Source organism: Amblyomma mixtum, chromosome 1 (assembly GCF_055824585.1).
Source record: "Amblyomma mixtum isolate Tamu chromosome 1, ASM5582458v1, whole genome shotgun sequence".
In the NCBI taxonomy this organism is placed as follows: Eukaryota; Metazoa; Arthropoda; class Arachnida; order Ixodida; family Ixodidae; genus Amblyomma; species Amblyomma mixtum.
Window position 1 is genome coordinate 2,396,893 of NC_143012.1, and position 27,456 is coordinate 2,424,348.

At 48.1% G+C, this 27,456-nt stretch overlaps 3 protein-coding genes and 1 long non-coding RNA gene across 6 annotated transcripts in view; 3 read left to right on the forward strand and 1 right to left on the reverse strand.

The window, feature by feature from the left end:
* Positions 1–10,911, reverse strand: LOC149365243 (uncharacterized). Its single transcript, XR_016282548.1, has 3 exons — positions 10,751–10,911; positions 9,233–9,322; positions 1–265 (listed from the first exon to the last, which is right to left on the reverse strand). It is a non-coding gene; the product is annotated as an uncharacterized LOC149365243 (long non-coding RNA).
* On the forward strand, positions 10,751–16,334 carry LOC149365244 (uncharacterized). 3 transcript variants are annotated; one of them, XM_089541225.1, is made up of 3 exons: positions 10,751–10,986; positions 14,360–14,692; positions 15,621–16,334. In XM_089541225.1, the coding sequence occupies exons 2-3, from the start codon at positions 14,389–14,391 to the stop codon at positions 15,896–15,898; spliced, it is 582 nt and encodes a 193-aa protein (XP_089397351.1). In that variant the 5' UTR covers positions 10,751–10,986; positions 14,360–14,388; the 3' UTR covers positions 15,899–16,334. The 3 variants fall into 3 exon arrangements, with proteins under 3 accessions (XP_089397351.1, XP_089397339.1, XP_089397343.1); XM_089541213.1 differs by lacking the exon at positions 10,751–10,986 and adding an exon at positions 11,256–11,396; XM_089541217.1 differs by lacking the exon at positions 10,751–10,986 and adding an exon at positions 11,313–11,409.
* Positions 16,335–18,123: 1,789 nt separating this feature from the next.
* Positions 18,124–21,127, forward strand: MFS16 (major facilitator superfamily transporter 16). Its single transcript, XM_089541231.1, has one exon. It carries the CDS (start codon positions 18,307–18,309, stop codon positions 19,891–19,893), a length of 1,587 nt encoding a protein of 528 aa, XP_089397357.1. The 5' UTR covers positions 18,124–18,306; the 3' UTR covers positions 19,894–21,127.
* Positions 21,128–21,842: 715 nt separating this feature from the next.
* Positions 21,843–27,456, forward strand: part of LOC149365246 (leukocyte elastase inhibitor-like) — a 72,612-nt gene continuing 66,998 nt past the window's right edge. The window contains exon 1 of the mRNA XM_089541248.1: positions 21,843–22,022. The gene's annotated coding sequence lies outside the window, so the exon portion shown is untranslated. The remainder of the gene's footprint in view (positions 22,023–27,456) is intronic.

The following is a 27,456-nucleotide window of genomic DNA, read 5'->3' on the forward strand; positions in this document are numbered from 1 at the left end:
TTCACGTAAACATCTCTCAACGCTCTTTTAATGTCTTCAAATTGCATGCAGAGTGAGATGAGGACACTGGGTCGCCAATTCCCCAGGGGTAAGCCATCAGGTCAGAACAACAAAGCCAAGGAGCACTGGAAGCCTTCAGTACTTGGGGAGGGAGACCACCTGGGAACACTTCGAGTGTCGATGGCGCTTCACGGGTGGCCACAGGCCATCACGCACGCCTCGGAGGAGAACTGATGCAAAGCAGTGTCCACTGGGCAGGAGGAGCCTGAGTGGAGAGTCAGAGAATGATCAGCGCAGCAAACAACCACACACAGAGAACAAGCTCCCACATATGTGTTTGACATGAATGAGAAACAGCATGTATTAGTAGATTAGAAAACCAGTGTGCAACGACACACAGAAAAGATGACAAGTGCAGGCAGCCAGCTGTGTTTCAAATGCAAGCGGTGGATGAGCACTGAAGGAACAGTTGGCATACCCAACTTGTTGGTCAAATGTTTTTAGGGGAATCCCCCAAGGTGGAGTAAATTTGTAATAAGGGAGTAATTACTCATTGGCATCCACCCAAGTGCAGCCATACGGCTACAAAGGAAAGCTATACAGCTTTCTCAGAAACTTCGTAGTTAAAGAAAAATTCGTCCTGGTCCGGGGTTCGAACCCGGGACCACCGCTACACCGGAGCAGTCGCTCTACCAACTGAGCTAACCGGGACGGCAAGCTTATGGTAGGGCGAGAGCGAATTGATCAATAACTCGAAGTGGGAACAGTGTTGGTCAAATGTTTTTAGGGGAATCCCCCAAGGTGGATTCCCCTTGGGGGATTCCCCTAAAAACATTTGACTAACACTGTTCCCACTTCGAGTTATTGATCAATTCGCTCTCGCCCTACCATAAGCTTGCCGTCCCGGTTAGCTCAGTTGGTAGAGCGACTGCTCCGGTGTAGCGGTGGTCCCGGGTTCGAACCCCGGACCAGGACGAATTTTTCTTTAACTACGAAGTTTCTGAGAAACCTGTATAGCTTTCCTTTGTAGCCGTATGGCTGCACTTGGGTGGATGCCAATGAGTAATTACTCCCTTATTACCCAACTTGCCTATATTTTCTTCACAGAGGCTTTTGTATGCCAAAGAAGGTCACTGGCAGTGGCCCTAGTACCGCAGAATGACTTGAACTATTCAATGCCATCTCATGAATCCTGTTTTCATGCAGTGTTCTCACTCTTGTTTAGGCTATAAAGGAGTGCTTATAATTCACACATACAACACGCACAAGAAAACCTTCTCGATATGATTACTGGCGAGATGGTAAAAACCACACAGTTAGGCAGTGTGTACACCCGAAAACTGCCGAATTAACCAGGCTTTAGGCGCTTAGCACTTCATCAGAATCAGGATGCTTCATCAACAAGGATCATTCAAAGGTGCAATGAAGAGGAATCTGAACTCGTCTTTTTGCCACGGGAACTCAATTTACATGTTCCGAGCATTCTTAGAAACTTCGATTTATTGCTCTGTGTGGCCTATTTCCCCAATTAAATTGAATTAACGTCCGGCTCCCGCCTTTCTTTTCTTTTTTAATTCTCCCCTTACGGTGGGCGGAGTCGACCAATGCGAAGGAGTGCCTTCCACCCAGTCCCATGGCGGCAATGCCGCTCTGCCATCGGCGGAGTAATATGTAGTAATCTGTAGTAGCAAATAGTCAGCGCATATTTTTATTTCTGCAGGCTTATTTTGCGGCTATATCATCTGTGAATGAAACTATTTATTCACGGAAACCTAAAAAATAAAATAAAGCGAAAGCTAAAGCCTCCACGGAGCTCGCTGAAAGCCACGCGTTGGTCGACTCTGCCCACTGTACGGGGAGAATTCAAAAAATAAAGGTGGGAGCCGGACATTAATCCGATTTAATTAGGGAAATCGGCCACACAGGGCATTAAGTTGAAGTTTCTAAGAATGCTCGCAACGTGTAGATTGAGTTCCCGCGGCAAAAAGACAAGTTCAGATTCCTCTTCACTGCACCTTTAAGCCCATCTGGAGTGAAAGGCCTGAGCTTCCAGTTGTGCAACTGTGCATCACATACCAATGAATAAAGGGCCTAAATTTCTTTGGCCTACCAGTGCCATGCATTTCTTAGAGTGGGCCCCATCACAACAGTGCACTCAGTGATGATGACAATAGTAATGGCACTACTTGCACCATGAAGAAAGAATACTTGACGTTATGTTAACAGCATGCAGACAGAGATTATTAGCCCAGAATTTCATTGGGTGCTGAACACCGGTATACTTCAGCACATGCTCGCTCGCTCATTCCTGCCAAAGTAGTGCCCACCAAGGGCTCGACAGGTGAAGAGCGCTTGAAATGTGGCACAGGAGAGCCAAGGATAGTGTCGTAGCAGTTGGCAATCAAGTTCCTCTGATGCGCAAATTTATTTACGACAGGCATAGCCACCTAGCAGAAATGGATCAGGACCCCTCTCAGTGATCAGACCATGTCCTCTGTTTTTTCTCCTGAGTGCTGCACATGTCCCCAATGGGTACCAATTCCATATTTCCAATGCTTTGACAAGAAAAGGTGTTATGCGGCAACGCGATGAAGCAATGCATGGGCTATGAGGGATGCCATAGTGTAGGGCTCCAGATTAATTTAGGCTACCTGGGTTTATTTTATGTGCACTGACACTGCACAGCACACTGGTGTTCTAACATTTACACAGCATAAAAATGTGGTCACCAAGAAAAGGTTTGGCTTGGAGAGAAAAAGTTCATCTGATGTACCAATGGAGAAACGACTGGCTCCCAGGAGATTTGGCATGCTTGCAATACATTTCGCCACTCCAGGCTGAGAAATGTCCCATTACCCAGAACATGCAGTTACTGGAACTGTTATTGTTGATAAATAAACATGACCACCTTTTCTACAAACTGATGTCTGGTTTGCGGAGTTTCAACTAGTAGAAATGTCCCATTACTCGAGCATCCATGAGACAACTTCACTAGCTCTCCAAGACCCACACCTGCATCGTCATGGTCCGACATACTGCAGAGAGACTTCCGTAAATCATGCAACATGCCACTGCAATTGGTTTTCCCATCCACACATCACACGCTGGAGTCTTTCTTGTACGTGTGGTACTTGACCAATCTCTGCATGCTGTTATAATCCACGCACAGCAAACTCCATGCAACTGAACTGTGGGCAGTGAAGTGGCCCGAAATTTGAATACAGCAAAACGTTGCTAATTCAGACTTCAAGGAAATGGAAAAATGCTTGGATTAAAGGTCAAAAACATGCCAAAGTCCACATGTACCAAAGTAAACTTGTTTAGTGAGAAACTGGACGACATGAAATCTAGGCAGCAATAATGATTCTTCGTGAAATGCTCTGCTGTACGCACATTGTTTTGACCTCCACGGCCTCAGTCATGGTATGATGCAGTAGTGGTGAAGCGTTCTCACACGCAGTGGCATAGAAAGCGTGGAGACTTCATCACATGAACAGTGAACAGCAAGTGACAAGCGCGAGTTTTGGCACACAGGAAGAACCACATGGACAGAATTCAGCGAGGGAAACGCGCACTAGGTGCAGGAAAAGGAAAATAAATGACCAGCAACACCCTAATGATGCTCATTAGGTGGTTTGAGCGCCCGTCTCGGCTGCGGGAGGTGGGTGGTTCGAAACCAACCCACCGCCGGGCACCCACCGGTCAAAAGGGTACAAGCGTCCCCCGGCCTGGCGCTCGGCTTCCTCTAGGGGTGTACGTTTGGGAGAAGTGAAAAAAAGGGCCACAAATTGGGCTTATGCCGCACGAGGCGGACTTATGGTTGCTTTGCAGGGGAACTTATCACTCATCCGCCAAGGCAACTGTTTGGTCTAAGACCCTTTTCCCAAGCATTTCACCCTAGAAGAGCCGAGCACCAGGCCAGGGGAAATCTTGTACCCATTAAAAACCGGTGGGTACCCGGCGGCACTGGGGATCGAACCCAGCACCTCCCGAATGCGAGGCGGATGCTCTACCACAAGGCCACGCTTCGGTGCAAGAAGTTTTCGGCCTGCCAAAACAGCCTCCCCCGGCCATACACAGACTAGGCCAGGGCCAGGCCACTTCCCAAGTGCAAGTCTCTTGCACAAAGTGCTTGGTGCGTCCCCTCACCAGAGACTGCTCTTGTACCAATTTAGGTTTGGTCATCCTCGGGCTCGAAAGCCCTCCCATCGAGCGTGGCGGACTGACGAACTACTGCCACCCCGATGGTCGTGTGTGGGTCCAACCCACGAGCTTCGGACAGGCGGGGTCGCTACTCCCCGTGGTGCACCTCTGTGATGTGCACCCCTGCCAGATGCCGAAGCGCCCTCGACTTCGGGTAATCCCTTCGCGCCGCACTGCAAGCGGGAGCCCGATTCTACCAACTTTTATTAAGCATCTTGGATTTGACGCCGGCCCTGCAAGCAGGACCTACCGCCTACGTACCCGCAGTGCGAGTGTGGGCTTCATCCCACACCCGTCCGGTCTCACGACGGTACTACTCACAGACTCTCAAGGGACGCAAGCGCCAGTTCTGCTTTCGCTTTGCCCTCGCTCTCTTAGCCTACTGAGACGCCCGAAGGCCTCAGCGTTTCCCAGAGATGGCCCTGGTTTCCCGGAGGGGGAACGAGGGCAGACCCCAGCAGCGCTCCCGAGTGGTCTTTGGACACGGGTTACACAGGGATGCCCCTACCCCTGATGACTTTAGTCAGCGGGGATTTCCCTGCAGCGAATCTGCTGGAGACTTAGCCACAGCAGCCTATCCCTAGACTGCCGCAGCGTATGAACTCTCTCGCTTTAAGTACTGGGATAGGATCACCACAGACCCTTCCCAGGATCAAGGTCCTGGGATGCATTAGCATCGCCTCCTATTTCACTGGATTACAGGAGTACGCAACCACTCCCAGCGTTTCGCCTCAGGACTTTCATCGCCAGTGCCATCACACCCCGCTAGGTAACAGGAGGACGCTATCCCTCCCAGTGTTAGCCGGCCTGGGAGCAACCCTAATACACCACAGCCCCAGTCACAGCTTTTCAACTGCGGCCAGGTAGCCAACCCTCCGGTTGACAGCCGACAGCAGGCGGCGGTGCTGCGATACACACAACACCCCAGTCAATCCAGCCCTGACACGAGGCTGCTAACGTTTTGGGTGGGGCTGCGGCTCACCATACACCGAGCACCGCCAGCCCCGAGGCGCCGTACACCCTTTAGGGAGCACAGATTAGCCCTATTTTAATAGGGCCGCCTCGGGTGAGAGTTCACCCATGCGCTTAGGAACCCAACCTCAGCCAGCCTTTGGCTTGCTTTACAGGCTCACGCCAACCGAGCCCGGCTGAAGAGACAGAGAACTTATGCAGCACAAACCTCCATCTCCGATGCACCTCCGATTTGTCTACACGACTCTCTGCCCACAGTGACGGGATTTGAAGGCGCAGGCTCCTTTCCCAAGCAATGTAGCCCTAGTAAGCCGAGCACCAGGCCGGGCCATAGCTTGTACCCATTTTGAGAAAACCGGTGGGTACCCGGCCGGTGGCGGGAGTCGAACCCATCACCTCCCGAAGCCGAGGCGGGCGCTCTGACACGAGGCCACGACTGCATCCGGAGCATCGAAATGAGCAAAACTAATGAGCATCCGAAACAGCGCGCAGCGAGGCTCAACTGGCTGGCTGATGCGCAGGCGATGGCTGCCTTCACTGCGAGCTGGTGGTGAAACACACAAAATGAAAAATATGAGATCAGGCTATCTTCCGGTCAGGGGCCCTTTAATCACCACCACTTCTGCCATTGTGCACCCGTGACAGGTGCACTGTCAACATGCACCTCAATCAGGTTCCATGCAGGAAATCTGGTCAATCACTCGCCATGCCGATCATACTTCAGCATGGCTCCCCTCTAGCGTCTGAATTAACCAGTTTAAGCCCAGCAGTGTCCAAATTAACAACAAGCGTCTGATACTGTAGCCTTACATGGGCGTTTAGCAGGACCGTGCCGGAGTCAAATTACTCAAATTTCACTGCATGCTCAGCACCACCTTTTTAACTGGCACCCTATGCTATGTGGTCTCAAATTTAGCTTAAGGGGAGACGAGGGTCTTTGTGGCTAGAAATTTTGCACACAGGTACGTTTTTCTTTTCTGATTACAAAAGTGTAATCATAATTGAGGTGATGGTCTTAGATCAAGTTATCTTAAATTCTAGAGTGTAATAGATAATTTTTACACAGCCTTAATGAACTTTCTCATTGCATTTTGTTGCTTTTATTTACATGAATTTATAGCCAGAGAATTCCCGCACCCGATGACATTCTTACTTTTTTTTTGTTTAGGCCATGTATAAATAGCAATTTACAATTATCTTAACAAGTTGCAGTATCAAATACCGCGACCTTTTACTCTCGACATAGTATATCAGGATGAAATGCCTTTAGAGAAAAACGAAGAATGTCATCGGGTATTTCAACTCTCTAGCTAACAATCCATGTAATTAAAAGCAACAAATTGCAGTGAGAAAGTTAATTAAAGCTACATAAGCAATTACCTAATTACATTCTAGACTTTGTAAGATTTAAGACCACTAGCTCAATTATAATTACATATTTGGCATGAGAAGAGAAAAACGCATCTGTGTGCAAAATTTCATAAGATTCCAGTCATAATTGAAAGTTTTAAGTCCCCCATCCCCCCTTAAAAGCCTGGAGTCAAGGTGTGTTGTGAATAGTGCCAAGGCAAAACTTTTGGCCCAAGTTAATATCGGTGACCTGTTTCGTTGGTTTTGGTATTTATGCACTGATACCCTCAGAGTAGAACATTAAAGACGCGAGTCTGAAAGGTACAAAGTAATTTACACGCATGAAATAAAACGTGCAGTCCACATTACAGAAAAATGCCTGCAGTTGCGTTAGGCATAGTTGGATACAGCTCAAGAACAAAGCAGTGGATTCCCCTCAGAGGATCACCCTCCTACCAATGGCTTTGGACTATAGACATGATGTCGCGATCAAATGCACTGCACCTATGAGTAGCACATACAGCGCGCCTCCTGCTCCAAGTGCATCCACTAGCACATATAGTCCCTTAATATGCTGTTATTTCGATCAAGAATAAAATGTTTGCGACCATGTTATGTGCCTGCTAGAGTTCGACACGAAAAGGGGTGCCTTATTGTAAACAGAATTAGCGTGTTAACAAAGAAAGAGTAATGCATGTGTGAACGAATGCATGAAGATGTGGCAGTTCAGATGTGTAATATGGGAAATAAGGCTATGGCACAGTAAAAAAATTTAAATTTTCTCGTTTGTAATGTTGTTAATTGTCTTGAATTTATTGCGTGCAGTTATTAGCACCAGACAGTAGACAGAGGGCGAGAGATTGCTTTGTGGAGCGCGCTTTTGCAATATCATTTGCATGGACGACCTAAACCCTTGCCGCTGCATGCCACTTTTCGGGAAGGCCAGCCCCAAGCTGTGCGTTTCAATCATTCACAGGGAGTGAATAGGGTCGGTCATATGCACAATGCTCGAACTTGAGACTTTGTATAGGGACAGCTTCGAACAGCGTCTTCACTGCACTTCTCTGGCATGCACTGTGGCCACTGTTAACGACCCATCCTGTAGCACCATTGAAAATTATTGAGTCAGCAAGGCAAGCTGCATATAATGTGCAATCGTCTTTGCTCGAAGTGGGCATTGATTAGTGGGCTCAACTTGTGATAGCACATGTCTGTGTTGAGACTGTAAATTACCACAAATCAAAATGTTCCTGCTTGCACTCCCGGCAAGCTCTTGCTGTATTTGGTGCTGCGGGACGAGAAAAGTCGTGTGTGCCGACGCTAATGCCAGGGTGAGGGCTTGTTTTGTCCGATAAGAACGGCGCATATTTACCGGAAAGATGCTGCAAAGTGCTTGCATTCAAAATTAACGACCACACCAGTGCACACCCTGAACCATGCTACCTTGAAAAATGTATGTGCATACATCTCAGCTTTTAATGCAAGGGGCAGTCCTACAGCTTCTTGCGCCAAGTTTTCTTACATGCAGCATAGCTCTAAAGGGTGCCATAACAATTTCATATAAAGCCTGCCTCCAGTACAGCTTCTACAGTGTTTGATGCATGTTTCAGGTAAGACCTCAAAGCACAATCTGCACACATGCCAGCTTTGTAGCTGTTTCTCAACCTTGTGCAACAAGGAAGGCCTCAGGACACCACAGCTGAGCATTACATGGCTCATTTAGTCAATGGAAGTTTGTCACACACAGGGCATACTGGGCAACAGCAGCGTTGTTTTTGGTGAAAACTCTAGACCTTCTTCTCGCTGGCCTACGGAGTGTGTTTTATTAAAAGTATGTGAAATGGTCTTCTTCCATGCATCACAATGTGTTAGTCAAAAATTTTTATACGTGCTCTCTTGGCCGCCAGTTAACCTATTCATCAAAAAATATTGGTGACGCTAACAGCATATTCCCTGTTCTTACCGTGTCATAGGCCATGGGTCGTACATATGACCCAAGTTTTGAACCTGCAGCCAAAAATTCAAAACTGTGCTCCTGGACAAGCTGCGCCATTTCTTTGATTTCAATTTAGTTTTTTTCATTTTCCAACACAAGGAGGAGATGTGAAAAATGAAACTGACTGGAGATAGTCCACCAGTCAATGATGGCGTCCGTTTTGCCGCGCGCTTCTCAAATGCGAAAGGCTACACTGAGCAGTTTTTTTATGCTCTTCCTTTTTAGAGCAGTAGTGGTGAATTAGGCAACCAAGTGGAAAGGTCGGATTTCAGTTTCAATAGCAAGACTTAGTCTCAGAGGCCCGGGATATCAGCGCATGCTCGGACGTGTTTAATTTTAACGTTCATGTTGTATTTTGTGCAGCGTGCTTTTTTTTTTTTGCAGTTGAAGTTGAAAGTTGATTAAGGAATTCAAACAAAGTTACAAGTGCATACAGCGAGAGGTCCTATGGTACAAGACCGCGGGCAGGACCTCCCATGAAAATAAATTTCAATAAGCAACAACATTAATTAGCGACTCGGAGAATAAATATAGGTACATAGTGTAATATGAGTTACTGAAATATTTAAATACAAACAATGTAATGACATCTGTAAATGTCGAATGTGGTTTTACTTGGTGCTTTAGGGTCTCTGAAACACACTTCCAAGATATTTTACCATGCATATTTTAGCCCAAAGTATGTGTGCCCCCCCCCAATAGGTCACCAACCTTATTCCATTTTCATATTGGTCCAAGGGAGCTTTGGAGTAGGTGCCCGTGCTGTCAAGCAGGACCTTGGGTGCTTACTTTTCCAATCATCTGAAACAATGGTGGAAGTGAAAACAATGAAATGACATGATCAGTACACGATATAACTTCAAGCTGGAAAAAAAAGAAAGACTCATACGAGGACGAAACTTGGCAAATACTTATTCAAAGCTAACAGAAGGCAAGTGAACCTAGTTCGTGTTACATGACACTAGTACAAAAATGCAATGCATGCTCTAGCAGACCACTCAGGGATGAACATTTCAAACAATGCTAGTAAACAATGCAAGAAAGGTTTCAACAGTGCACATGGAGGTAGGTGCATTGCAGGTCCCCGGTACAAAGGGGCTGCAATTATCGGCATTCGTCATCTGACTGTCAAATAATCACGGCACAAAGCAAAGTGAGCAGCAAGCTCAGTTGGCCGCACGGCCCATTTCGGTACGACTAGTGAGATGCCCTAAACACCGGACTTGCGCTTTTTTTTTTTGTTGTTGCTGTCGTGGCAAACAAGCTCTTTTTATTTAATGAGCCTTTCAACAAAACGGAAACTTATCTCGGACGTGGAAGAGCGTTTCCCCTCCACTCAGCTTCCCCCAACTCGCCCCGAAGTTCTGGGCCAAAAAAATACACTTTAATCGGAAGCTGACAAGTGCCAAGGAAAAAGAAATTGCCTTCGCGGGACGTCCAAGAGAAAAGAAAGCCCCCTTAGCCGCTTTCACCCCACTACCCTCAAGCTTTACCTTCGAACAGCTACGCGATAAGGTGGCTGTGTCTTTTTTTTTTTTGCTACAGGTTGCATCACCTCTCAAAAGAAAATGGCGTGCACGAGACGATACAATCGCGAGCACCCTGCCCCTTCCGAGACGGACGAGGTGTCTCTCGACGAGGCATAAAATTAATCACTAGCCGGCGCCGCTGCTAAAGTGAGCTACCGCTGCTCAGCTGGTCCGTGCAGGGTAGTCCCACGTTTAGTACCGGTCTGTACCAAACGTGGGACAAGCGGAAAGCAAGGGACGCACAAAAAGATCGCAGGAAGAATTTAAAGGTGGAATAACCGTTCAAAACACTGCGTATATAGTGCTTCGAAAACATAAGTAAAAGACGAATCCAAGCCAAAAAAAAAAAAGCATTACTCCTCTTGAGCTAGCTGTGACCCCAGAACTACCCAGAACGCAAGTTTTGGCGGTGGAGTGGCCCGGAGGCGTTGAGTGGGCTGACAAAGTCGTCGAGGGCTACTCTCGACCACTTAACGCGACCTCTTACCAAGCTCTTTCCGGCGAACAAAATATATTACTACAACCAGTGCAAAGTTATATGCCCGTACCTGTGACTCGCAAAACGCAGTGCATCGAAGAAACAGGAAAGGTAGCCATCTCAGCCACTTTCACCCTCCCCGCTACTCACCGAATCCTACCCCGCTGAGTTTAGCACGTGAAGGGCTCATTAATACACGTAGTACAAACGTGGTAAACTTACCTAGCTTTTTTTTTTTTACTTCATGGGAAACGGAGCGAATTCTACACGTCGAGAGACGCAGATACACAGGATAGCCGATGTGCGCCGGACTGCGCAGCGCGCAGTACGACGTTCGCACTCGTATCACATGGCACCATGCATGGCACATATGGCAGGGGCAGGCAGCATGGAGGCATAGAGTTTCGTTGGCGGCGCTGCACTTCAGCCACCATGGACGCTCAAAGCATCATGGGCCGGTGAGCTACTTGGTGCGGGTAATTTTTCGGAAACAGAATGGCACTACTTAAATGTTTTATTCCAAAAATGAGAGCATTGAAATGGCGCGTCACGCGCGCAGACAACTTTGGCGCGAACGTAGTGTGCAAACACCATAGTGGCTGAAGTGGTACTTGAAGGAGCTCCATGTAAACTCCCATAAGACGGGGCTACGGGGCTCACCCGTTACGGGGCGACCTCCTCAGTCTTTTTATCCTAGTTCACTATATCCATGGCCGGCGCAGGCGTCTGCTGCATGTTTCTATGGCCAATCCAAGCCAGATCGTTCGATGGCCATTCGATGCATAAAGTTCGATGGCTATGCGTGCGAACGAGTGCGCGGTCTGCGTCTTCGGTTGGTAGCACCGTGGGAGCGTGGTTCGTTCACGGGGTACGCTAGCCTGGTAAAGTTAGAAATGGTCAATGCCTGCCCTGTCGGAAGTCGTCCGAACTGTATCATGTTTCTCAATTTAGCTGAGTAGTCCAGAACGCTGTTCTCTCATATAATGACAGCTATGTGGTTGCTTGCGAAGATGTGTATAGTTTCGCTTTGTCTTATCATTAATTGCTGTTAGAGCGGCTCTTTCACCTCAATTATGGCTTAGTTAGCAGCTGCAACAGTCAAATTACGGTTTGGTCGCTGGAGTGAATTTAAGGATAGGAAAGGGAACAGCAGAAATTTTTTTGTGGAAAAATCGCATTGGGGACAATATATTTTATACTAAGTTCAAGCAATGCGTTGTATGAATATGATTGTGCGAATGGCTGTGATTGTGTGCAATATCGCCCTCTTGTACCACAACTCTATTAGAGCCCTGTTTGGAGCCCCTTTGAAGTGCGCTTGCCACAAACGCTATTTCAAATCAAGCCTTAACATACGCTCACGTTACGTATCCTGTTCGGTGAGTTTAGCGTACAGGCCACCGCGGTGGCTCAGTGGTTATGGTGCTCGGCTGTTGACCCAAAGACGCGGGTACGATCCCGGCCGCGGCGGTCGAATTTCGATGGAGACGATATTCTAGAGGCCCGTGTACTGTGCGATGTCAGTGCACGTTAAAGAACCCCAGGCGGTCGAAACTTCCGGAGCCCTCCACTACGGCGTCCTTCGCAGCCTGAGTCGCTTTGGGACGTTAAACCCCATAAACTAAACCAAACTAGTTTAGCGTACATAACTCATGCATACACTGAAGTAGCTTTTCTAACATGGCGGTGTGCTTTTGAAGTAGGCCACCTTGCTTTGGTGTGAATGTGTCGTTGTTAATGGTTTTTCAGTAAATTCACTGGTCATGAATGGCTTCGCGCTTTCATTTTGTCTCATCCTACCAAATTTTGTGAGCAAAATTTGTGAGTAATAAATTTGCTTTATTTTTATTTGAGTGCCGGTTCTGTATGAGACCTAAAGAAGAATGTTGGTTTATTGGCAGAAATCGTTTTCAGTTTTAAAAAAAGATGATGCCACTAAGCTGAAGTTATAGTTCCGTCTCCATTTGCATATGTGACAAGCAACATAATGTCCCGTCAAATGCTTGCATTCGGTGCATGCCAGCGCGAGTACGCTATTCTAAACCTGCCTTGTGTTAATTCCTTCAGTGTTCAGTATATAATCATCATCACCTGCCTGACCACACCCACTGCAAAACAAAGGCCTCTCCCATCTCTCTCCAATTAACCCTGTCCTGTACCAGCTGTACACCCTTTCCCCCAAAACTTTGTAAATCTCATCTGCCCACCTATGGCTTTCTGCTGTCCCATTCTGTGCTTGCGTGCTCTTGGAATCCAGTCTGTTACCTTTAACGTGCTTCTCAACGAAACTGTTGCTGCTCACAGATATGCTGTAGAGGTACGGTACAACTAATCACGGTTGAAGCGTTCGCAGCAACTTTGGTTGGTCAGCTTCCTCACCATCGTTTTCACCATATTCCTGGCCGTCAAGGGGTGCTCATAATTCGCTTTCAAGGGATCGTCAGTTCGTGGCTGTGTCATCATCTGCACATACAAAATTACTCTTAGCAACAGCAGGCCTGACCAGCTGTGCATAATAGGTGCATTGCTACAAATCCATATGTGATCGATCTGATCACGCGGATTTTCGACAGCGTCATCTGTCATTCCGGGACCCATTCAACAAAGAAACTAGCGCTGCACATGTGCGCATTCCGTGTCAAGGCACTCAAATTGGCTCAGGAGATGAAAAGCTCATTAGGCAGCTGATGCATGCCATGTGACCGGATAGACCACAAGGTGTACCCAGGGGCTGGTATCCAAAGATCTTGAATTGCTGCTGCTGGTTGAGCACTGACCGTGAGCTGACGCTTGATGTAGTGGCTGTGGCAGTCCCTTTCAATGCTGTCCCTGTCTGCCTTCCACTGGCACGCTTTGTGCAGCCGATCCACATGGACACACTTGACCTTGCAGCTCGTTGGCGCATGCTCGGCTGGCAGTTTACATTACCAGTTTTTGGTCGCTTTATTTTTGGTCAGCACGTTCTTTCTGGAGCAATGTTACAGGGGAAAGGAAACTATCTCTGGTCACCACTCTTGCGGGAACCACAAGTTTTTCGACTGCAAAAGCGTGTTTATGGCACCTCCTCGTTCGCTATATCCAAGTGCCGCAGCCATAGTTGTTTATTGTAGCTGAGACGCAGTGGCATTGCCCTAATATGTATTTCGATTGTAGCACCATCCCTATTCATAAAGAGTGAGCATTCATTATAACTGCAACCATTGCAAGTGCTGATAAGTCCGATTCACCTCGTCCTACTTTCCATCTCACTGTACTGTAAGTGGGTTCGGCCGTACAAATGGAGCAGTGGGAGGCTAATGATGTGCAGCTTTAGCCCTGCTGTTCAAGTGGCAGTATTGGCCTGGGTCGCCGAGGCGACCGGGGCTCAAGGTCTGCCACATAAATCTCTATCAATCAATGAACAAATTGGTGGTCCAATACGACGTGCATATTAATATGACCGTAATGTTAGCAATGCAAGTTATGTCATAGAATTTATCTTTTGTTCCAACTCTGTCTTGGCTGTTGGCTGCTTTTCCTTGTGTTTTCATTCTGCATAGTCTTACTACTACAGCTGCTGTCATTGCCATGCAAATTGTTATTGTGTTAGGTTTTTCCATTTAATGCGTGGTGACAATTCACATTATCTTGCTTTATCGTGGATGAATGCCTCAGGGATTGTTTGTGACAAAGGCTGAGTGAATTTGCATGACCATTATAACGTTATTACCTTTCTGTTTCACGTATCCTTATTCCACTGTTGGGCAGGCTCAGAACTGTATAGGCAGGTCAGAACTGAACTTAATTGTTGGTTTCAGCTGGTCACTACAGGCTGCTAACATTCTTCCACAGACTTCCACAGAAAACAACCTTTGGAAGCAATGAGCGCCTTCGCATGTACGCCATGTGGGAAAACGTTCTCAGGGCGAGACCCCTACAGGCAACACCTGGAGTCTGAAAAACACAAGAAGAAAATCCAAAGCGCTTCCATTTTCCAGACGTGCTTGAAGTGCGAGGCATGTCAGATGACATTCACCGGGCCCATTCCACTGGAAGCTCATATGGCCAGTGCCGGGCACGCCAAGACTATGGCAAAGAAACAGCCATTGTCAGGACTAGAAGCACAGACCTCTGGGGCGAAGCCAACTGCTGTTGTAGCACCTCAGGCAAGTTCTACACGAAGCGGTAAGTACAGCTGTCTTGAAACTGCACTGCATTTTGACACTTGGATTGCATTGGATCTGCGGTCTTTCCATTTGTAAGGAAAAATGCCCTAAGTGAGCTAGACACTTTGAGTGTTCATCTTTGCTGTGATTGGTTAGCAACAGTTTGTTGAACAATGGCCACATCAGGCAGGATGCCGGGTGTATGAAATTTTAATAAATGTGATTTGCTAGAAAGTACTTTTTTTTTTATTGACACACTACTGCAGATCTTTTGGTTAGGTTCAAGCAAGGAGGGCACAAAGATATAACATGCAATACAAGAGCATCCAGTCAGAGGGAAAAAGCACGCTTTTAAGAGTATTCAACAGGAAAGCACATGCGTAGAACTTTTTCGGTCTTTCGTTTTCTTGCTCTGTAAACATAAAAAAGGTGGCCATTTTCTTGGCAGATTAAAAAGAAAGTGAAGCACAGGAAGGCTTGTTTAAAAAAATTGTCTGAGGGAGAGCTTGAAGGACAAGGAAGAAAATATAGGATTTTTTTTTGGAGGGGGGGGGGGGGGGGGGGGGGGAGGGTGGAACTGGGCATTGTGGATACCGGTCATACTGCCTTGTATTTCTAACGATGAACACTCAAAGAAGATAATATTCACTCATTGGCTGATTTTTCTCCAGCACCAAGAACACATTCAATGGAATCAATGTAATGAGAAAAACACATGATGCACAAATATAGCACTTATGTTTTGATTCCTTATAATAGTTTCGTTTCAACTATAAAAAGCATTATTTGAGCATTTCAAGGTCTGCAATGAGGTATACATGCACATTAATCTGTGGTGCGACCAAGGGATTCAAAGCCATCATGCTCTCAGTGGTTTATTTTTGGTGCTTTATATGTCACACCTGATGCTTGACTTGCCACTTGAAGCTTGCTTGTATTTCCCACAGGCTTTCTGCAGTGTGACATATGCAAAATACCAAGTTTCCCGTGTTCCAAGGATGCGTTCGATCATTACGAGTCTGCTGAGCACAGGCAGCGCAAGAGGGCCTTGCAGTTGGGTGTGGAACCTTCGACGTACCGTCCACCTGGAAATTCTCAGCTATCTGCTGTCACCCAGCCAGCACAAGCAGTGCCAAAACTTCCCTCTTCTGTGCTCGTCTGTAAAGCTGAGGAAAGTTTTGGGGATTTCTGCAAGAAACATAAGATTTTCTTTGCATGTATTTAATATAGCCCATTTTTAAGTGAGCTAGCCGCATACAAAAACAACTAGTGAAAAGAATATTCATTGTCTTTTCGAAGGGTGGCAGGTCCTCCTAGACTTGTCCATGGAGCTCTGCTATTCGACCATTTTTTAATTCGAAATTGTGGGGCCAGACTAAAAAAAATTGCTGCATTAATATTGTGTGGCAAGGATGTGACACACGCAGTCTAGTTGGGCATTATGGATGTTGAGGTTTTTGGTGATGGCATTGTGCTGATTGTACTAAAAAAAGAAAAATTGCATTGTTTGGTATTTTGTTTGACTGTCATGCTGTTGCATCTAACCCGAGAACATTCAGTAACTGAAGGCTGTACTTTCCACATATAGTTTCATGATGTTTTCCTGGAATGCCTTCTGTTACGTTATGTTGTGAGCGTATTGAAATAAAAAGTGAAAGGTACTCCATCTGTGAATTTCGTTTTGTAGATGCATGACACGTGAGTGGTTGCACCAAGTACAATACTTGTATTGTTTTTGCAAACATATGGTATTCCCCAGCCAAGGCGAAGTAAGACATATCGCTGACGCACATGATGCTTGTGATCTAATTGTGTGGCGTAATCTATCGCGTAGCAAGCCGCGGCGGTGGCTCAGTGGTTACGGTGCTTAGCATGCCAGCCCAAAGGACAAGGGTATATGATCCCGCAGCCACAGCGATTGCATTTCAATGGAGACAAATTGCTTGAGGCCCGTGTTCAGTGCGATGTCACTGCATGTTAAAGAACATCTGGTGGCCGAGATTTTCTGCAGCCCTCCACTACAGCGTCCCTCATAGCCCAAGTCGCTTTGGGACGTTATATCAACTCCATTAACAATATTTCTTAGAATTCCGGTCCAAAAATGAACACTGCGTTCTCCATGGAACACTCAGTCAAGCAACAATGGGCCAAACGCTGACGTGGAGTTGGTATATTAGCTCTATGCTGACGCGATTAGAAACAACCTATGGAAACATGGAGGAAGGAAACTTCTTTCCTTCCTCCATGGCCACGAGCTTAATATACTGCTATAATCATGGTGGAGGAAGGATACTCCATGTAACTATAGTGCCTAGAATATACTGGCTATAGTGCCAGTATATTCTAGGCACTATAATGTAACTGACTTTCGGGCGCCCGATGCGCCATCCAACCCCCTAGTGGAGATCAGTGTAAGAAACTAAGGGTGCGTTCCAATTCTCCAGACGTCTGACAAGACGTCTAGTGTGACGTCTAGGAAGCCGTCTACATGTCTACATATTGGAACGTGTCTACTTCACGCGCCGCCTTGCGCATATAAACTGAACTAACATTTGCGAATAGTTGCACTCCTATGTTCTTAAAAAATCTTAATAAAACAAGTTAAAAACGCGCTGTTAGTAGTTTGCTAGTTCTTATTTTATTTTTTTTTCTGCAATAATGGTGCGTTCATCGCTACCGCCTCAGCAGACGATCTCACCTGCATAGCAGACGATCTCACCCGCACGATTTCCTCTCGCGCGATTCACAAATATAATCGTAGGTCCACAAAGACGGCTTTATTTGCCGCTAGTTCCTATAAAAATCAACTTAACGGAATGACTGACACTTGAAAGATGGTGCGTCTCCGGGCTCCAGTGCCCGCGAAGATCACGGCTCACTCAGCTCTGACCAAAGTAACGTTGGCTCTGACTGCACCAACTGCTCCGCCATCTTTAGACAGGAAGTTAGCCTGCATCGATGTGGACTTCGGCGAAGCAGTCTTGTTGGACGGCTTCGTGAAAATTGGAACGCGTCTAAAAATGGCGGCTGTCCGGCAAGACGTCTAAGTAGACGTCTACTCGGGTAAAGCTCACTTTAACTCGGGAGTATTGGAACGCAGCCCAAGAAAAATCAGTGATTAAAACCGAAACCGAAACAACACGAAATAAAAATTCGATTATAAAATATTCAGCCGTCGAAGGCGTATACCATGTGGTAATCCATCTATAATAATGCATTATGCATCATCACAAAAGAAGAAAACATGCACCCAAAAGTTAGGTGTAGAAAGCGAAACTAGAGAAACCGAGAGGAAAAAAACTACCAAAGAGGGGCTAGATGGCGCAAGCTGGCACATATACAAAGGGCAAAGCCATTACCATCTATCTATAGATCTATTCATCCATCCATTCATTCTTTGTTTTGTAGCTTGTATTTGTTATTTGTTAGTCACATGATTAGTCATCTGGTGAGAGTGCCGTGTGCAGGGGATAGCGTCCGACCGACAGTCGGACGGATAAGCGTATCGGCCGAGCCCCCGCAGTAGTTATCGCCCGCGAACTTTCTCTGTGAGCGTGCCGTAGTCCGTCCGACAAAAGCGGCCCGCAGCTGCACGCACTCACTCACTCCCGGGGCCGCGAACGCAGCAGCAAAATGACAACCTCCACCGAAACGGTGGCATCGGCTCCGCTCGGACTGCGGCTGCTACAGCTGGCCTTCCGTAAGTGCTGCGCCTCGTTGTCAGCTGAACGACGGCTCTCGTGTTACCGCGGCTTCATCCTTCTGTCCACGTTCGCGGCGTACACCTGCTACCACATGACGCGGCGGCCTCTGAGCGTCGTCAAGTCGGTCCTCCACCAAGACTGTCAGTACGCCCCGCCCGACGCGTCGGTAGTTGTCACCACCAACAACAGCCATACGTGGTGCAACTGGGCTCCGTTCGGCGGTGACGACGCGCCGCAACTCTTCTCGTACCTGGACTCGATCTACCTGTTCACCTATGCCGCGTGCATGTACGTGAGCGGGTTCGTGGCGGAGCGTATGCATCTGCGCTACTTCCTGGGGCTCGGCATGCTTCTGAGCGCTCTCAGCACGCACATTTTCGGCCTGGGCTACAGCCTGGGCATCCACAGCTTCGCCTTCTACTTCATCGTGCAGCTGTTCGGCGGCGCGTTCCAGAGTACGGGTTGGCCCAGCGTCGTCACCTGCGTCGGCAACTGGTTCGGCAAGAAGAAGCGCGGTCTCATCTTCGGCGTCTGGAACGCGCACACCTCGGTGGGCAACATACTGGGCGCCTACATTTCGGGGAGGTTCGTCACCTACAATTGGGGCCTGTCCTTCGTCGTCCCGGCCGCCATATGCGGCCTGGTGGGAGTGTTGGTGGTGCTGTTCGTCACGCCGTATCCCGAGGAAGTGGGCTGCGAGTCGCCCAGGCGAAGTTCGGCCTCGCTCCAGACTTCCATGTCCTCGACCCTCATCCGCCCCGACGATGCATCGCCTAGCGAAGAAGCGGATGAGGACGACTCAACGTTCTGCGAGGAGGAGGAGCGGTGTCTCCTGGAGAACAGGCTCAAGAGGGAGAGCGAGAAGCAGGCCGTCACTTTCTGCCAGGCGCTGTGCATCCCCGGCGTGCTGGACTTCTCGATGGCGCTCTTCTTCGCCAAGCTGGTCAGCTACACGTTCCTCTTCTGGCTTCCCTTCTATATCCACGCGTCCACCACGTTCGACTCCGCGGACTCCGCCTATATCTCGACGGTGTTCGACTTCGGTGGCATTGCTGGTGGCATCCTCGCCGGCTACCTCTCGGATCGCACTGGAGCCAGCGCCATCACTTGCATAGTCTTCCTCGTGACCGCGGTACCCATGATGTTCGTCTACGAACACTTCGGCACTGTCAGCCTGATCATGAACCTCGCCCTCCAGAGTCTTGCCGGCTTGCTCATCAACGGCCCCTACGCTCTGATCACGACTGCCGTTTCCGCGGAGCTCGGCACACATCCGACCGTGTCCGGCAGCTCGAAGGCGCTGGCGACGGTGACAGCCATTATCGACGGCACAGGTTCAGTAGGTGCTGCCGTGGGTCCCCTCCTAGCGGGGATCATATTGCAGTTCGGTTGGAACACTGTCTTTTACATGGTCATGGCGTCGGATTTTCTTGCTGTGCTGTGCCTTCTTAGAGTTGCCAGGCACGAGTGGGTAAGGCTCCGGTCTCGGAAAAGGCCGCAGGTGGCCGTTAACTAGGGATGTGTCTTCCGCACAGAAAAACTGAAAGAATGACTAAGCAGGGTCGACAGTTTGTGTCTTGCCCGGTATGTTTTTAGCTTTTTGACGTGACCCATCATCATCATGCAGCTTCCATTTTTTTCATGAAAAGGCCTTAAAGTAGCATTCCAGGGCACATGTGATGCACTGCCTGGAAGCTGTACATATTTAATGTATATGTGTAAATATTCATGTTCACTACTTTTTATTTGTTATGTACAAGTAAAAATGTTTTACTGTTTTTCTCATGATTGTTTTTTACATCTTGTACCACATTCCAGACAACAGCAAGGTTGTGCTTTTGTGTGACCCATCTCATATCTGAATTATGCATCCGTACCGACTATCCTGTGCTCTCACTCTGTATGCTAGTTTTGTTTTCTTGCACATGCTTGTGGGTGTGGCAGCAGAGTAGTAGAAATTTAACATGCAGGGGTGCACGATGTTGCCCCACAATCGCTCATTTCGATGTTCAAATTGCTTTCAATGGTTAGGTGCCATATTTGGACTGTTGCAGCATGGCGAAAATCAGACCTGTAGGTGCCATGGAGGTATCTGCACACTCTTGCTTGTGAAGACCTTCAACACTTTTATCTGTGGTTGCACATGGGGGTGGTTAGAAAAGTTTATGCTTGCTAAGCAAGGGAGATGCAGGTTAAAAAAAAAACGACAGAGTTAGATTGTCAATTTATTTTTGCGTATAAGTGTAAAAGTATTTCATCTAAACCCATGACACTACTGTCCAATATGCTGTTGTGGGTCAACATGGCAGGCAATGCTTTTTCTGCCTTTGGACACGGGAGCTTGGTGTGAATAACACCAGTGCAGATGATGTTGAAGCTTCTATGACTTGCCCGAATAAGAAAAATGTGTAGTGTTGATGAATGACCCAAAGGTTGCAACTTGGATTCGTTTGGCTGTGGTGACAACCATTTTTATCCAGTTACAGAAGTAAAACGTGACATTCCGCGAGATTATTGTACATGCATTTCCAGTGGTATTGCTGCAAATGGATGTTTCTGGTAACATAATGTGGGTCTGGCAACTGCCACAGATGCATTCATTGACAATGATTTGGAACAATGGGTCTCAGTCTTATGACTATGAAACAAAGATCTGAAAGCCATTGTGGTACTATTCAACAATGTTCTGAGCCCTGTACCATGCAAGGCTACAACAGCAGACATTAAAATATTTGAATTCAGATGTGTTACCTCGGAGTCCTTTGGCAACCAGGTCTCTCTCCCCCAAGCCCTCATGCACACACAAAAAAATGATTCAGCTTGCAGAGCTTTCCAGAAAATGACCATGCACACACAGGAAAGAATGATTGTCTATGCTGAGCGAGCAAAAAAAAATACCAGCTCGCTGCCTTCCATGCAAGCTAAATGTTTGCCGTAGCCATCCCCTGTGTCAGCACAGCATGGTTTCTTCTTGCCATTTTGTGCGCCTCTTTGCAACTCCAGAGCAGAGCTGCATGCCCTGAATTCTGTAAATTTTCAACAGGGTTGGAGCCAAAGTTGATTACTGTGCCCTGACACCCTTTTGCTCCTACACACCTGTTGCTGAAGGCTTCATCACGTGCACACAGCGCCGCAATTTCATGCACAACCGCAATCACCGGTGAAGCCCCGAATGCTAGGGCTGGCGTCCTGTGGCCGCTTCCATTCAACTGCTGCGCATTATAGCGCGCCCTTCCGCAGTCGACCTTCCTGCTCGGGGACGAGATAAGCGTGCTTATCTCGATCAAGGTACGCCGCGTGCTTGGACACGGGTAACTGATGGCAGACGACGCTATTTGCGCCGTAAACGATTTTGGTGCACGGCCGCTGCCGTCTGAGATGTTCTGTGCTGCAGTGTTAGCCGCCATCAAGCAAATCGACGCATACTGCTATTTGCAACGCGGCTGTGGCAACAAAATGGGGGTCGGGTGTTGATATGCAAGACAATGGGAGCGCCCGGAGCGTCGCATCCGATTTTGCGAGAACTTATCTGTCCCTTCGGGTCATATCTCACTCGTCTACGTGGACTAGTTCCGAACGAATGCCCTTCACTTCCTCCTGTCCTGAGCTGTCTCCATTGACGTCGTCTTCCGATCCCCAACAGAGGTCGGTATAAAATAATTCTGCAACCGATTCTACGCCATTTTTTTTTAATTTCGCGTCCTTCATCATTGGTTGAAGTGACGCCACGCTTGCAGTTAACGAAGAGCGAACGCGGGGCACTTCAGTGGCTAAGGACAGGAAATAAAAAAAAAATGGCATAGAATCGTTACGTTTTACCAGTCCATCAACACAACCATTCCCGAGGCGGAAACCCGAAGAATCCTCGGAATGTTAATGCAATCAAACGGCACTTTTCATCCGCAGATCTCGCGAATAAGCATAGAGGGTTACAGGAAGCCGAAACCAGGAGGCTGGTGCAGGCCTTCATTCTGAGTTCCGCTCTCGATGTCAAGGAACGGGAAGAAATTGGAGCACTTATATGACTGTCGTATAAAACAGCGCTGAACCTACCCAGGTACACGTCAAGCGAAAAGCTGTTGCACTTTGGCCGATATGACTGAGGCGTATCTCACCGCCCAATGTGAAAGACTATCTAGGAACGAAACGGAGGTTTGTCTTACGCAAAGCAGGGATCGAGTACGAAGGATCGCATCATACCCCCACTCGACTTATCCCAAGGCAAATCCACAAAGCTCTCCCTCCGCCGCCGCTCAGCGGTTATGGCGCTCGGCTGCTGAACCGAAAGACGCGGGTTCGATCGCGGCCGCGGTGGTCGAATTTCGACTAAGGCGAAATTCTAGAGGCCCGTGTACTGTGCGATGTAAGTGCGCGTTAAAGAAACCCAGCTGGTCGAAATTTCCGGAGCCCTCCAGTGCGGCGCCCCTCATAGCCGAGTCGCTTTGGAACGTTAAACCCACACAATCGAAACCTAACAATCCCTTCTGTGCCACAACAGTAATGCATTCAGAATACACCGAGGGCCGACATGAGCTAAAGCGATTCCAGAAAATTGGCGGGGGCTTAGCTTTGGTTAAGCCTGGCAGGTTGTGAAAGCAAGTGCAACGCCTCTAACGGAAGGAACGCGGCGCGCCGCGTCTAAAGAAGGAACGCAGTGCGCCGCGTCCATAGGTCACGCGTGGCTACCGGCCGCCGCTGCGCGACGACTCGACTTGGTAGCCCATCTCTCACCCTGTTATGACGTCACTAGGCATGGCATGACGTCAGAGGTCATTCAAAATGTCACGCGTGGCTACCGGCCGCCGCTGTACGACGACTCGACTTGGTAGCCCATCTGTCACCGTTTTATGACGTCAGAGGTCATTCTAAAGGTCAAACGTGGCTACCGGCCGCCGCAACGCGAAAGGCCGCTCATGACCGTAGTATTGCTTTCGCAATAAAAAGTATCGACTAAGACGCAGTGCACATGGGCGCATGGCAATCACCGCGGTTCTTGATCAGTAAAGCAAAGTTACCGGAAGAGGCTGCCAGAGCCAAGACCACTGTCAATCACCGGTTCTAAAACAGCAATGAGAAATTTCGCTAAAGGCAGAGCCCACTCTACATTCATTAAAATTCTAAGAGAATTCCAACACCAGTCGAATCGAACTGATCTGGGTCCCTGCTCATTCGAACCATCCTGGAAACGAGGCGGCGCACCAATACGCCCAAGGTTTTGTCGTCAACCGGGCGGTGGTGGTGGTGGCGGAAAACATTTATGAACAGATACACTTCAGGAGGTTATGCATGAGCTGACCCAGAGGGGGCCAGCCCTTACAAGTACTAGGTGGAGGACCCTAGTTCGGGACCCCAGTGGTGTCGGCCGCCGCCTGGGCTCGCGCGACCAAGGCCCGTTGGGCCTGCAGGTCAGAGCAGCCGAGCAGGGTCGCCTCCCAGTCCTCCAGGGTTGGGTTGGGGTGAGAGGGGATGGAGGGTTGGAGGGGCAGGCCCACACCATGTGGCAGATGTCCGAAGACTTCTCCGCACAGTGCGGACAGCTGCCCGAGAAAGAAGGGTCGAAGTGTTTGAGAGCTGCCGCACAGCAAAGTGTTAGCATACAGGCGAAACAGAAGCCGCTCCTCTGCCTTTGAGAGTCCTTTACATGGGCGGGTATAAAGGCCGTGGCCAGAGTGATAAAGTAAAACAATATTTTTGAAGGAGTAAGCTGGAGTGAATTCCAGTTCCTGATCGTTGGGGTCCGGTGAGAGAGCTCGCGGGCGGCGGCGTCAGCTGCCTCATTTCCCTCAAGGCCCATGTGAGCAGGAGCCCAAACGATACGCCGATGAGCAGGGTCCCCGGTGTAGACGCTGTTTTGGAGAATGCGGTAGGCTAGATACGGTACCCAGCCCTGTTCGACGTTCCGACAGGCCCCTCGCGAGTAGGAAAAAATGTTTTTGAAGTGGGATCAGATGCAGCCAACGCAATGGTGACCTCCTCCGCGTGTGTTATGTCGCGGGCTCGGAAATTAAGGCCGTTCACTGTTTTGGATTGGTGGACGACTGCGGCCGTGTACCATCCCCCATGGTGGGGGCCGGAGGCATCCGCGTATAGAATACGCCAGGTTTCTATCCATAGTGACGGGCCAGGGCTTCCGCCCGCACCAGGCGCCGGTTTTTATGGTCCTCACGGTTCACATTTGCGGGAAGAGGATGCACGTGGAGGGCGTATCTCCACTGGGATGGAATACGTACGCGCTCTTCCATGAGAGTGGTGCGTTGGATGTGTTGTCGGGCAAGGAGGCGGCGACCCGACGATATCTTCGGGAGACGTGTGTATTGGTTGGTCAAGTGGGCTTCCCGGAGCTCCAAAAATGTGTTCACCATGCCCAGCCCAGGAGGCGCTTGTTGGAGGTGTTCACTGGGAGGTCCAGAGCCCGCTTAATAATTTTGCGGAGGATGACTTCCAGTGAATCCTCGTCTTGCTTCCGAAGGTGGATGTATGGAGTCGAATATAGAATTCGACTGGTTACAAATGCATGCGCCAGCCGCAAGGCGTCCTTACATCGTAATCCCCCGCGCACGGCGGACCAAGCGGCCCACCGGGCCCCCCACCTGACGGAGTTTGGGCAATGTTGCTTCTGACCGTCTGTCTTGGTGTATAAAGGGCCCCAGTACCCGGACTTCGATATTTTCAGCGACTGGACCTGTCTCAATAGACAATGAAATTTTGGCTGCGCACTTTGGTGAGGGGCGCATGTGCACAAATTCAGACTTTTGGGTTGAGCATTGGAGGCCGCAGCGGCGAGCATAACGGTCCACTATGGTCGCCGCCTCCTGCAGGTTGGCCTCAATGTCTCCAAGGCAACATTGTGTGGCCCACAGGGCGATGTCATCGGCGTACAGCGCATGCTGCACACCGGCGACAGCGCCCAGCTGGGCTGGTAGGTGCATCATAGTTAAATAAATATTTAGGCATAACACTGACCTCTGACCTCAGATGGGATTCTCATGTTAACAATGTCACATCAACCGCCTTAAAACAGTTATTTTTCATTAACAGACGCCTCAAACTAGCACCATCAGAAACAAAGCTTCTTGCGTATAACACTTATGTCAGACCAATTCTAGAGTATGCTAATGTTGTTTGGTTTCCTTTCACTAACAAGCTTACTAAACAAATAGAAGCAGTGCAGAGGAAGGCGGTCAGATGTATATTTAATAAACACAGGTTGACCGACTCACCAACAGAACTACTCAAACACGCAGGACTCCTAACCCTTCAAAACAGAGTAAAACTAGCGCGGCTTAAAACCATGTACCAACTCGTACACAATCAATTAAAAGTCGACACTTCAGGATACATATCACAATCACAAACGCGACAAACACGTAATAAACACATACACACTCTAAAGGAGTTTTCATTCCGTACTGACACTTTCAAATATTCATACTTCCCTCGTGCTATACGCGAATGGAACACCTTGAACACATCCATTGTTAGTAATCCATCATTGAATTCCTTTATCACACGTGTGGAAAATCATGCAACTACTTATATCTTAGTATTTATTGAGTTCATATATGTCATTACGAAGCTATTCCTTCCGTTTGGGTTTTCACTTGTGGTATTATTGTCCGCCAAAATCACGTCACATGCTCCTCATTCTGGTTTATTTGTTATACGTATCTTCTAATGTATAATCTCGTGTAATATTTTTATGTACTTTGATTAATTACCATTGCTATTTTTTTGTGTGCCTCTGTACTTTTCGATGCCCTCCCTGTTACGATCCCTGATGGGATTGACAGTATCGAATAAATAAATAAATAAATAAATAAATAAATAAATAAATAAATAAATAAATAAATAAATAAATAAATAGCCAGATTACAGGGGAGAGAGCACCGCGCCCTGTGGTGTACCCCTGGTTCCTAAATGAAAAGGGCCATGCTCCTTATCCTGGATTCGAATGTAAGATTGTCTTTCGGTCAAAAATTGCCGAATGTATTGAAAGGCGTTTCTGCCGAATATAGTTTGAGAGAGGTGGGTGAGAATGATCTCGTCTTAAGCGCACCCTGAATCATCTCGCGTCATTGCCTTTTCGGCCCACATGGAACTCAGGCGACTATGTAGCCGACCATATGGTCTATGCAAATGAAGCTTGAGGAGGCAAGAATACATAAAATAGAGAAGAGTACCTCGTTCCTCACTCCGCGCCTGCGCACAGATTTCGATAGCCTTCAAAGGCCAGCCTCAGCCATACCATAGTCCTTCAATGCTTTGAAGGACTATGGCCATACCGTGCGCACAGCATCGTCACGTTTCCCCCGAAGCATTCGAAGGGGCTGCCGGCTCAAGTTCCCCTCCGCCCCGCCATTGTTTTACTGACAATGCACGCATTGTTTAATAAGAAAATCGCAACAATGGCTTCGATTTCGAGGTGGGCGTATTATGCGGTAATTGTTTCGAGTCCGTGTCAACCCTCGCTATCCGCAGCGTACACGGCAAGGCATTGCGTCAATTAAAAGCTGCGTACCTTCATCCTGAACTGCCGATATATGCTGCCGTCAGGCGAGATTACGTACTTTAAACGGCAACCTCGTCCGTCGTATATATAGGCACAGGGGTAGCAGTGCTGTCCAAATCTTAACCAGATTTGAAGCCGGCTCACCCGACAGACTGTAATAAGAAATCGGAGCTCTGGGTTATGTGGCAATTGGCTTGCACCAATTAGTCAAGGGAAACTAGACATCAATCAACCTAATGATCAGGCAGGATTTCGTAAAGAATACTCGACAATAGACCATATTCACGCTATCAGTCAGGTGATAGAGAAATGCGCAGAATGTAACCAACCCCTATATGTAGCCTTCATTGATTACGAGAAACCATTTGACCATTGGAAACCTCAGGTGTCATGCACGCATTGCGGAATCAGGGTGTAGGAGATTTTTATGTGAAAACACTGGAAGATATCTGTAACGACTGCACAGCTACCATAGTACTTCGTAGAGTCAGCAATAAAATTCAAATAAGGAAAGGTGGGCAGGAAGATACGATCTCGCCAATGCTATTCACCGCCTGTTTACAGGAGAGA

Excerpts from the sequence above, each read along its gene's own strand:
- LOC149365244 (XM_089541225.1), top strand. The coding sequence starts at position 14,389 with ATGAGCGCCTTCGCATGTACGCCATGTGGGAAAACGTTCTCAGGGCGA. Across the intron at positions 14,693-15,620 it reads GGCAAGTTCTACACGAAGCG|GCTTTCTGCAGTGTGACATA; the intron begins GTAAGTACAGCT and ends TATTTCCCACAG.
- MFS16 (XM_089541231.1), top strand. The coding sequence starts at position 18,307 with ATGACAACCTCCACCGAAACGGTGGCATCGGCTCCGCTCGGACTGCGG.